A 13,148-nucleotide genomic window follows, 5' to 3' on the forward strand; every position below is an offset into this window, starting at 1 on the left:
TGGCCATGTGATGCCCCCAGTTTTGCTTTTCTTTTTCAACATTTCCTTAGCAATTCAGGGTCTCTTCTGGTTCCATACAAATTTTAGGATTGTTTGTTCCAGCCCTTTGAAAAATGCTGGTAGAATTTTGATCCGAATGGCATTGAAAGTATAGATTGCTATAGGCAATATAGACATTTTAACAACGTTTATTCTTCCAATCCATGAGCATGGAATGCTTTTCCATCTTTTTGTGTCTTCTTCAATTTCTTTTGTGAGTATTCCATAGTTCCTCGAGTACAGATCCTTTATATCTTTGGTTAGGTTTATTCCCAGGTATCTTATGGTTCTTGATGCTATAGTAAATGGAATCAATTCTCTAATTTCCCTTTCTATATTTTCATTGTTAGTGTATAAGTAAGCAACTGATTTCTCTACATTAATTTTGTATCCTGCCACATTACTGAATTGCTATATGAGTTCTAGTAGTTTGGGGGTGGAGTCTTTCGGGTTTTCCATACAAAGTATCATGTCATCTGTGAAGATAATGAGTTTGACGACTTCTTTGCAAATTTGAATACCTTCTATTTCTTTTTGTTGTCTGATTGCTGTTGCTGTTGCTAGGACTTCTGGTACTTTGTTGAACAACAGTAGCAAGAGTGGTCATCTTTGTCATGTTCCTGATCTCAATGGGAAGGCTATCAGCTTTTCCCCACTGAAGATGATATTCATTGTGGATTTTTCATAGTTAGATTTATGAAGTTGAAGAATGTTCCCCTTATCCCTGTACTTAAAGTCTTTAAAAAAAAAAAGAATTAACTCTTAAAAGTTTTAATTACAGGGACATCTGGGTGGCTCAGTTAGTTAACTGTCTGCCTTTGGCTCAGGTCATGATCTAAGGGTCCTGGGATTGAGCCCCACATCAAGCTCCCTGCTCATTGGGGTGCCTGCTTCTTCCCTCTGCCTTGTGCTCCCCCTGCTTATGCTCTCTCTCTCTCTCTGACAAATAAATATTTTTAAAAAGTTTTTAAGTATATACATGTTTGTTAAATAATGGATATGATCAAAATGGAGATAATAATAGAATAGCTTTATTTTTGTCCTGTGAGATTTTTAAGAACATGAGTCCTGGGGCACCTGGGTGGCTCAGTGGGTTAAAGCCTCTGCCTTCGCCTTGGGTCATAATCCCGGGGTCCTGGGATTGAGTCCTGCATCGGGCTCTCTGCTCTGCAGGGAGCCTGCTTTCTCCTCTCCCTGTCTGCCTACTTGTGATCTCTGTCTGTCAAATAAATAAATAAAATCCTAAAAAAAAAAAAAAAAAAGAACATGAGTCCTTTGACTTGCGCTCTACTGCCTCAGAAATCCCAGGATTCTGTAATCTGAAGGTAAATTAGGTTCCTTTTTTCCTCTATAAGCATGCCTTCTACCATAATATATTCCATTGATGCTGATGGCATCAGTGTTAGAGCCATTTATAAGAAAGTATTTAGCTATAGCTAATAGAGCATAATTGCTAGAAATGTATTTCTTTTTTTTTTTTTAAGATTTTATTTATTTATTTGACAGAGAGAGATTACAAGTAGGCAGAGAGTCAGGCAGAGAGAGAGAGAGAGAGGAGGAAGCAGGCTCCCTGCTGAGCAGAGAGCCCGATGCGGGACTCGATCCCAGGACCCTGAGATCATGACCTGAGCCGAAGGCAGTGGTTTAACCCACTGAGCCACCCAGGTGCCCTAGAAATGTATTTCTTGGTACATTTGTTTTTTTTTTAAAGCTTAAACTTTGATTATTCAGTAGTTTTATTTTGTTAAAATAGTCTCATTATTCTTCTGTTTTCAGACATTTTTAAATTAGAACTTTTTAAATGCTGAAAGAAAGTTAAATTAAAATCCCACCTTTTTCATACATCCTTTGCACATTTCTGGCATATGTCCTCCCTCCTTCCCGTTCTTCTGTCTGTCTTTTGTATTTTTCCATCATTATCTCTTTCACACTCACATCCACATGAGATTGAGTTTAAGCTGACTCACCTGTCTTTTAACAGTGTAAAACATTCATACTCTAACAGAACTACATATCTATTCATTCTTGGGTTTTTTTAATTTTTTTATTTATTATTTTTTAAAATAAACATATAATGTATTCTTATCCCCAGGGGTACAGGTCTGTGAATTGCCAGGTTTACACACTTCACAACACTCACCATAGCACATACCCTCCCCAATGTCCATAACCCTACCCCCTTCCCCGACCCCCCTCTCCCCAGTAACCCTCAGTTTGTTTTGTGAGAGTAAGAGTCACTTATGGTTTGTCTTCCTCCCAATCCCATCTTGTTTCATTTATTCTTCTCCTACCTCCTTTACCCCCCCATGTTGCATCTCCACTTTTTCATATCAGGGAGATCATATGATAGTTGTCTTTCTCCGATTGACTTATTTCGCTAAGCATGATACCCTCTAGTTCCATCCACGTTGTCGCAAATGGCAAGATTTCATTTCTTTTGATGGCTGCATAGTATTCCATTGTGTATATATTCATTCTTGTTTTTATATACAACTTATGCGTACCTTTCAGATTTGTTCATTTAACCACATCTCTTTAACCCTTCTTTATGTATCAATAGATTAAATGTTGTAACTATGTACTTTTTTTTTTTTTTTTTTAGCATTTAGGTAAACTTTTACTCTTTCGTTTACAATGAACCATTATTTTGTTCTTTGATAGATATTGCTTGAAACATTGAATATTTTTCTTATGCTACTTATGTATCAGGCAGGAAAAAAAAATCTTTTAAGGCACTTAGAAAATGTGCCTGTCTTCCTGAATTATAAAAATGTACACACATCAGCTGTGATTTGTTTTTTTAACAGTGATCTTATGATATTTTTGTTCATTTAAAAATGTGGGCTGCTCATTAGTATGTTTGTAGACATAGATATTAACTGTTCTCCCCCATACTCATAGCAATAAGTGTGTATATATATATGTACTTTACAACTTGTTCCAGAAAGGATTTAAGGTGGGCATTTTATTTATGGCAGTTATACCTCGCCTGTTGTTTGCATTATTACTGTCCATTATCTCTTCCCAAATTACAGTTGCCTTTCAGACAGGAGCTGAAGTAGGACACAGCTCATTGAAGATGTCCAGTCCAAATATAGAAGTGCAAAATGTGTTCATAGCAGGAGAGAACTATAAAATATTCAGGGTCTTCATCAGAAAGTGAGGAATGTTAAGCTATACCATCATTGCTAATAAACAATAAATACATATTTTTATCTATCTATCTATTTATTTATTTATTTAAAAGATCTTTATTTATTTATTTGACAGAGATCACAAGTAGGCAGAGAGAGAGGCAGAGAGAGAGGAGGAAGCAGGCTCCCCGTGGAGCAGAGAGCCCGATGTGGGGCTGGATCCCAGGACTCTGGGATCATGACCTCAGCTGAAAGCAGAGGCTTTAACCCACTGAGCCACCCAGGCGCCCCGTTAAGTCAAATATTTGTGGACATTTTATTTTTACAAATTAAGTTTTTTAAATGGCCTTAGAATTATGTTAAATGTTTTTATGAATGGGCATAATTCCATGAATGACCTATTTGCTTTCACTATGAGTTAAGTTGAGTCTGTAATTTTGATTTTTATTGGGGGTCACATTAATAACAATTATAGTAACAGTAATAATAATATCATACATGCCTATAGAATTTTGTATTCTAAGCCTCACAACAAGCCTGTGTTTCAAAATGACAATGCAGGTGAATAAGGGTCAGAAAAATTAAATTAAGGGCATGTGACCAGTAAGTTGAGTATACAAGATTCAAACCCAATTATTCTCTCTACTGTATTAGATTGGTATAGATTATCTATTATTTATTGGTTTGTAATTCATGATTTTTCTTTATTTAAATGGATTTGAAAGGACAGTTTTTATAATATCTAAAACCACATGATATTTATTGGATATATTTAGAAGGATTATAGATTATTTTTTCCTTCTCTAATTTTAAAAAATTACTATTATTTTTATTTCATTAAAGAAGAAAATGGCATTTTATCTACCAAATAAAGAGAAACTAAATTTAAGCATCAATTTGAAAACTTTCCAATATGCTGTCTATTTAAAATTATTTATAGGTACAACTCAACTCTAATCAGTTTTTTAAAAATGTTTTTCTCATTTGGGGGCTAACAAAATAAACATTTGAATTTCAAAATGTAATGAACATGTTCATTATTTTTTCATAACTTGTTCATAACTGTTTGATTTATTAATAAAGCTTATTTTTTATCCCTTCATAAAATATATCATCTTCCAAATGGTGAAAAGCAAAAATTTTGTTTTCACATCGTTTTTACTGTTCGTGTCCTCAAAGCAATATACATTAATTTCGTTACCTTGCTATTGTGCTCATATTTGAGTTGTCAGGATTTTATAATTTAGTAAGAATAGAATAAAAATTTAACCATAGCTCTATAGTAGCATCTTTTATTTTATCTTTAGTATTGATTTTCTTATTTCTTTGGGTTAATAAATGAGTATTTTCTAGGGTTACCGAGGTATTATTGAAGTGATAGTTTTATTTGAATGGATAGAATTGGTGTTTATTAGGAGAATCATACAACTTCACTGCAGAGGCCATAGCAATGGGAACCATATCTTAATAAAGAAAACTAAAGCATATGTGTGGTCACAACCAATCCTTGTCATTATGCCATGAAAGCCTTAGGATTTGTGATCAAAGCAATGGGTTTATCCTGAACTGTTGTATAACCTGTGGTTAAACCTTCCAGATCTTTTTTAGGAGATGATATACTACATTTTCACCATGTTACCTGCCTCTGAGATGCATCTGTTTAATTAAATGAAAGAGAGTAAAATTAGTGTCAGCAAGTCAGAAGAAAATTTGAATTATAAATATTTCTGTCTTCTGTCAGTGTTGTTTACTTATCATTTTCCACTGGTGTTATAAAGAATTTCTGAGCATATGTTTTTTATCCAGAGCTGAATGTTCTGTTCTGATGAATGTAAAACATACTTTACATTGTAAATGTACATTAGAAATATTAGACATAATCTTTGACTATGTTACTAAATATCATTTGTCAAAAGAGATAATTTTGAACTTAATATTAATATTTGGGTGTTAAGGCATGGTTCTTTCAGGAAGATACTTTTAGGATTAAGTTGGAATTCTGCAAGTTTAAATACTTAAATGTCACTATATCCATAGTAAAATTTAGGCATTATATATACTTTTTTGTCAAGTGTTTGTATCTCAGTTGAGTTCATTGTATTTGTTTTATAATAAGAGGGTATTCAACTCCCATCAACTGGTTTATTTATGCAGATTTTCTTATAATGAATTTGTAAAATGTTTTGGATATATGTGCTCACTTCTTCATTCAGTGTAACTGTGCTTATTTGATGATGTTTTTTATACTAAGTGTAAATTCTTTGTAGTCTTTCTCTTAACTCTTAATTTGTTGGGAATATTTATCATTAAATTGATGTTCATTTTGGGGGTAGTGTCTGGGTGGCTTGGTCAGTTAAGCGTCCAGCTATTGATTTCTGCCCTAGTCATCATCTCAGGGTCATGAGATTGAGCCTCCTGTGGGTTAGGGCTCTGTGCTCAGTGGGGAGTGTACTTGAGATTCTCCCTCTCTCTCTGGCCCTCCTCCCAACCCCCACACTCTCTTGCTCGCTCTCTCTCTCTCTCAAATCAATAAATAAATCCTTTTGTTTTGTTTTGTTTTGTTTTAAGATTTTATTTATTTGAGAGAGAGAGAGAACAGGTGCTGGGGTAGAGCAGAAGGAGAAACAGAATCGCCATTGATCAGGGATCCTGACTGGGGGAGGGGGGGCTCCATCCCAGGACTGTGGGATCATGACCTGATCTGAAGGCGGAAGCTTAAGTGACTGAGCCACCCAGATGCCCAATAAATCTTTTAAATAAATAAACAAATAAATTTATGTTCATTTTTAAAATTTCCTGATGGGAAAATTTTTTTTCATATTAAAAAAAGCTAAAATTCACAGCATGACATTCAGGACTTTCTACACTTTGATCCTACCTATATCTCCCACTGCATGTATTTAGTCCTCTCTAGACCAATTACATCATTCTTCATTGTTCATTAGAAGCAAGTGATACCCATATTTCAGTCTCTATATTCCCCTGTTAGGACTATTCTCTCTTTTTTCTCTGGTTATTTATTTCTTATTTTAAATGCCATTTTTCAATCAACATATATTTACTAAATACCAAATATGTGTTATACTCTGTGCCTAGGTTTTGGAGGTTTAGCGGTGAACAGGATAGGTAAAGACCTCAATCTTATGGAGCCTTCAATTTAGTGGGAGATAAAAGCAAACAGACAATTATAGTTTGATGAGTGTTGTACTAGGGAAATACAGTGTATTATGCTATTTAGCCTAAAGCTACCTCTTTCCAACTTTTAGACATCATTTTCTCTTTTGAATTCCTAGACTGCTGTTTGTTCCTACTACCAGTTACATTCTAATAAATATACTGTTTAACTTTTACTGAGCAGTTTAGATACTCGTGTCCCTATATCCCAGAACTTAACACAGTTTTCTGCAAAGAATAAAAACTAAATAAATACTTTTTTGTGAGAATGATGTGTTCTATTACCTTCATAAGCCTACCTAAGGCTTAATAAAATAATCAAAGAAGAGGAACTTATTCTTTTATTTTTAAATGTTTTTATATTTTAACTTTTTTTTTATTTGAGTATAATTAACATCTAGTGTTATTAGCTTGAGGGGTACAATATAATGATTCAATAACTCTGTATGTTAAAAAGTTTTATTAATAAAATAAATTAGCACATTGTGTTTATATTTCTGCTCATACTGCATTCTTCCTACTCTTTTGTCTCCTTATGGTAATTATCACTAAATATATTAGTGTCTTTTTATTATTGGAGTATAAATTCATAATTACCAACTCAAGTGTTCAAGAAATGTCCCAATTTGAATTCAGATCTTCTTCATATCAGGCTAGTAGGAAATTCATTCACAGTCATTAGAGAATAGAGCAGGGACCTCCTTTTCTAGTCTGTGATATCTAGAAATTGGCCTTCACATCTTCAGTCTATCTTCTTTATTGGTCAGATCCTCATTGTCGAAGACACATAGCTTTTTGGAAGGTTTTTGGAAATAGGCAGCTCTACTTGGGTTAAGAAATATTTGCTGATTACAAAGAAATATTTGCTGATTACAAAGGGACCATGCACTAATTTCCCTAAGTATACCATCATGAGACTACTATGTTGGGCATTTGTCAGAATGTATGTGCTGTACTTGACGAAGGAAAGAATAGGAGCTGAAATCCAGCATGTGGTACACTTACCAAACCAAGTTCCCTTTGGCTCTGTTAGCCCAGAAGGATTGCCTTTTTCTAATTCATGCATAGGTACTGTATGGGCAGGCCATGACCCTGATCACCATTTGCTGTCACCTGGGGTACAATCTTAACCTCTTCATCCCTTCCTCTTCCCCTCAGGCCAAAAGAAAGCTGATTGTATATAGATTTTGAGAAATTTATTTCCCTAATCTTGGGAACAATTTCCTTCTTCTTTAACTTCTATCCTTAACATACTAACTTTTGATACTGCTTCTTCCTGGACATCTTACGTAATCTCCTCTGTTTGCTTAGACTTTGACAAAAGACAGAAAAAAGACGTCTTCAAGAGGCTTCCACTCTAGACACTCCATATGTTCTACAACTCTCTGACTCCTTTTTTGAAATTGGTGGGGTATGGAGTAAGAAGTCAAAAATAGAGAGTAAATTGGTATCAGTAAATAACAATTGAAATATTAAGCTTTATTTTTATTTAATAAATTATTCATTTTTAACTTTGAAATATTTTATAATGCCCATTGTACAAAATTTACAGGATATCTATCTTTAGAAGGAAATCACAAAATATGTGGTAATTAAATGGAAATTGATGATTTACTACTTTCCTCCCAGCATGATATCTGAAAGTTTAACATAGTACACTACAAAGTTTAAATGTTTAAAATTGCTTTCTTTGTATTTTTCATCAAAATTTTTTTGTTGTTTTATGTGTGATTTTTGCTCCATTTAGCTAAATTAAGTGAATTTGTCATTAGGGTGTGCTGTCCATATTAAAGCAACAAAGTCATTTAAATTCATAATAAATTTATATGTTTGAATATAGTGTGCCAGGAACAAACCATATTTCTGTTTGTTGAATTTAGAACTTAGAATGAGGAAGAGCATTTCTGTTTTGTACAGTTTGTTTAGCAACCTGGATAAAATGACACATGTAGAAGATAGAGACAGATACGCAAAACCATAAGAATTTTAGCGCTAGGAAGGTTTGAAGACTTCATTTGTATTAAAATTTTTATGAAATGTCATATTTTGTATATAAAGGTATGGTCCTCCCTCTTATTGTAGAACAAGATTTGGGAGAAGTAGCTTTCTTTTTTGTTAGCACATGTAATATGGAATGAAAGTAAGACATTTTGGTAAAATTTCTCAAAGTTGCAGTTTATTGAATGCACACTTCAGCAAATTAATAATAGTTATAATGTAACTTATCTTCATATTTGGGTAAATAACTAAAGCATACTATAAAAATCTTCCTGTTTGATTAATTGTATTATATAATAAATATATATGTGTCTGTGTATATATATATATATATATACATAATATATATTTTTTAAGAAGAATTAGTTTCTTATTTTGAAGGAGTGAAAAGTTTTTTACTTTTTAAAAAATTACTTAGAATATATGCTAAAAACTTGTATTTAAAATGTTTAGTATTATGTATCCTGTATAAGTAGAACTCATGCTAGTTTGATGATCAAGGACATAGGCTTTAGAGTTAGACAAATCTTGATCTAAGGTCCAAATTTATCATGAATTAACTGCATAACCTCAGGCAAGTTACTTAACTTATTTCAACCTTAGTTCATTTTGAAAATGGAGGTGATACCTTGTAAAGTTCTTACAATTAAATGTGATAAGATTTATTAAGAGTTTATTTTAGTACCTGACTTATCTCAATAAATGTTACTTCAAATACATCCAGTGTAACTTTTTGTTACACAAAATAACACACATGTATATTTCACTTTTATCAGTTAAGACCTATATGCATCATTTTTGGAGAGAAAGCCTTACTATTTTTGTGTGATAACTTATTTCATTTATGATTAAACTTTTAAGAGATTCTTCCCTTTTGGAAAAAATTGTTCAATTTAAATGTTTTTCAAGTCTAATGATCAGGTGATTGTCAGGCATTTGGAGGACAAGCTAATTTCTATGCTGCTTAGTTAATTATTGTGATTGTAAACAAAGGATGTACAATTCAAAGTCCAGCAACATTTCACATGGATGACGGAGGTGATAATAGCTTAATTCCTGCTGGATCTTTTTTCTTTGCTCTGGAGAGTTCATACTGACCTTGTCCAAAATCTGATGACCTCCCTATTTTACTCAACTGTTTGGAAAGCTAGGCCTGCCATAGCTGGCCCTGAGGGGGTATCTAAAAGACCACTGAGTCACTGACCCATGTCGAGACTGGATTTGAAGTCTGGTCTACAGGACCTCTGAAATAGTTATACATGAGACTTATTGTACACAAAAACCTAACTAGCTGCATTTTTCTGCTTATAAAACACCCTATTGAAGTGTGTTTTAAATGTTCTTAGTAGAGTCATATATTTAATTTACCAAGTTTTTTATTGCAGGTCATTTTCTAGACTTACAAATTTTGATCTCTTATCAAAGGTATATTACAACTAAACTTGAGTTTTGAAATATGAGCAAAATATATTGCTAAGCCATGGCTAACTGTAATGAATATTTTCCTAGTTGATGAAGGGACCAATGAAGTGGCATTTTAATACTTACAAAAATTTTGTTTTTTTCTGGGAAAAGTTCCACATATCTCATAAAAAATTTAGTTTAAGCTGTTATTGTTATAGCATGTTAATCTCTGTTTATATTTTATCAAACCTCAGCTAATACACAAATGTTGGTATTTAAAAGTTTTGAGATGATAACTGTCCTGAAAGGAAGCATATAACCAACCAATAAGGAATTTGGTGGATGAGATCTGTCTACCTTAATAGTAGCTTAGTATCAGAGCTATGATATATTGGGAAAGAAAAAAATTCCCTTTGTTTATTTTTTTTATAATTCTGCACAATAGGAAATGACCATGTCCTTTTATGAATATGTAGTCAGTATTCTACAGTTTATGACATTGTCTTTTATTTTTATATAGGAGTTGATCCCTGAATTTTATTATCTCCCTGAGATGTTTGTCAACTTCAATAATTATAATCTTGGAGTGATGGATGATGGGACAGTAGTGTCTGATGTTGAACTTCCTCCTTGGGCCAAAACCTCAGAAGAATTTGTTCGCATAAACAGATTGGTAAGATAGTAATCATCTGCTCTGTCTGTCATGAGCCTCTTTTCAAAGTATCTTTCATGTGTTGGTATAATTGTTAACCCTTGGTTTTCTGGACAAAACTATAGTTAGTAGAGATAACTGAAAGTGACATAATAGTTTGTGAATTTCCATATAAATTTTATTAAATTTTATTGCCTTGAAAAGTATAACAGTTTCTTTTATTCTTTTATGCAGAATTTAGGTTACTTTCGTATGCACATGATAATTCAGAATTAACTGAAACTGGAATATATGCTTTATGCAACATGAGTTTCTTGTACCAAGAAAATAGCATAATTCTGTGCTCCAAGTTAGAAGGTCATTGCACATTTTTGGTAATAGAAACAAGATTTTCATGTTATATCTTTTATTCTTTTCAAGGGACTCTTCATGTAATATTTAGAACATGAAAACTTAAAAACTTAAAAGCACAGTAATCATTGTGTTCTTCGGACTCCTCCCTAGTGAACTCTTTAAAGTCCTCTCTTCTGTGCATTCTTGTATTATTTCATGAAAAAGTAATACGTCTTTTCCTTTTTGCCTTTAAGTTTTATTAAAGTTTGGAATCTAGGAGCTTTTCTCTCAGTTTTGAAAAGTAGTATCTCTGTCATACTCCATATTAAAAGTCTAATCTAAAGGTACCTGACTTGCTCAGTTGGTGGAGCATGCAACTCTTTTTTTTTTTTCTATTTATTTATTTTCAGAAAAACAGTATTCATTATTTTTCCACCACACCCAGTGCTCCATGCAATCTGTGCCCTCTATAATACCCACCACCTGGTACCCCAACCTCCCACCCACCCCCGCCACTTCAAACCCCTCAGATTGTTTTTCAGAGTCCATAGTCTCTTGTGGTTCACCTCCCCATCCAATTTACCCCAACTCCCTTCTCCTCTCTAACACCCCTTGTCCTCCGGAGCATGCAACTCTTGATTTCAGGGTTATGAGTTCAAGCCCCATGTTGGGTGTAGAGATTCCTTTAAAAAAAAAAGAGTAAAATCTAAATTCCATTGTGTTTTTAATTTACACTTAAGGAAAATTCTTGCATTTTATATTTCTAAGTCACATTTCTTACCTTTTATACCAACATTTGTATTTTAATCCTGTCTTCCAGATCCTATTTGCAATCCCTTTATTACTCAAATTTCACATATTATGTACACTGAAAGTAAGCAGGGTTACTGAACATAGGCCTTGAAGTTAGACCAATATTCCCAATCCTGGATTAATCATTTTGCTACTTTTGGGACTCTAGGCAGTTTAACCTTTCTGAGCTTTGGTTTCATCATATGTAGTCTGGAGATTATGAATATAGAATTTTAGATACTATATAAAATACCTAGAATATTCTTTGGCTTACATTTGGCGCTTGGAAATTAGTATTTAACATTATTCTTTCGCAGTCTTCAGATACGTGTTTTACTGTTTTTACTTTTACCCCATGTGTTTTGGAGGATTACAGTTAAAATGAGTGTGTAAGACAAAGATTAGCTCTCACAGATACTGAGGGAGATGTCGTACTTTAAATGTGACCGTTGTCTATGGTTGTATGATTCCACACACCCCACCCAGGGATTCATGAAAATCAATAGAAGGTGTGGTTATTCCATAATTATTTTCTTTCAGTGATTACCCTTTTAAAGTGCATTTATTGAGGTATAATACATGTGCCATAAAACTCACCTTTAAAAGTATACAGTTCTTTGAGTTTTAGCAAATTTATACAGTTGTATAACCATCACCATAATCCAGCTTGAAAACACTTATCTCTCCAGGAAATTTCCTTGTACCTGTTTGCAGTCAGTTTTTGCTCTGGGACTTTTTGTCCCAGGCAGCCACTGTTTGCCTCTATAGTTTTGTTTTTTTAAGAGATTTTATGTAAATGGTATCATGCAATGTGTAGTCTTTGTGTGCCTGGCTTCCTTCATTTAGCATGATATTTTTGAGGTTTACCCACATTGTTGCATATTGTATTGTATAATACTGCTGCATAATATTCCATTGTATAGATCTATTTTTGCATACTTATTTACCAATTCATGGACATTTGGGGTTCCCAGTTTGAGCCTATTATAAATATTTGTGTATGTCTTAGGGTGAACATCTGTTTTCATTTCTCTTGGATAGATTCCTAGGAGTTTAATTTAATTCCTAGGAGTTTAATTCCTAGAAGAAGTTGCCAAGACTTGGTATTGTCAGGATTATTTATTTTAGCTGCTATAGTAGGTATCTCATTGTAATTTTAATTTGTATTTCCCTAATGACAAATGACATTGACTACCTTTTCACAGGCTTATTTTCTACTCATATATGTTGTTTGGTAAACTATTCATATCTTTTGCCTATTTTTAAATTGGGCTGTTTTTCTTATTTAATTGTAAGCGATCTTCATATATTCTTTGTAAAAGTTTTTTATCTAACATATGTTTGTCTTTTCATTTTTTGATGGTTTCTTCTGCATCCCAGATGATTCATCATTTTTAAAAAATGGTTTTCCTATTAGGTATATATAAAATAACATTTATGTAATATTTGAAAGGTATAAATAATCATCCTCATTCTTCAGGAATATATTTTTAAGAAAAAAATTAAATCATGTTCTGATTGTTTTATTATTGGAACACTTTTTTTTTAAGATTTTATTTATTTATTTGACAGACAGAGATCACAAGTAGGCAGAGAGGCAGGCAGAGAGAGAGGAAGGGAAA

General features: G+C 33.1%; 1 protein-coding gene across 4 annotated transcripts in view; it reads left to right on the forward strand.

Annotated features, from left to right (window-relative positions):
* Positions 1-13,148, forward strand: part of LRBA (LPS responsive beige-like anchor protein) — a 731,946-nt gene that overhangs the window by 575,745 nt on the left and 143,053 nt on the right. For all 4 annotated transcript variants that reach the window (XM_044224882.1, XM_044224884.1, XM_044224883.1 and 1 more), the window contains one exon: positions 10,270-10,422. In XM_044224882.1, the coding sequence (XP_044080817.1) occupies positions 10,270-10,422 (153 nt within the window). The remainder of the gene's footprint in view (positions 1-10,269; positions 10,423-13,148) is intronic.

The sequence above is a fragment of the Neovison vison genome, chromosome 11 (genome assembly GCF_020171115.1).
Source record: "Neovison vison isolate M4711 chromosome 11, ASM_NN_V1, whole genome shotgun sequence".
Lineage (NCBI taxonomy): Eukaryota > Metazoa > Chordata > Mammalia > Carnivora > Mustelidae > Neogale > Neogale vison.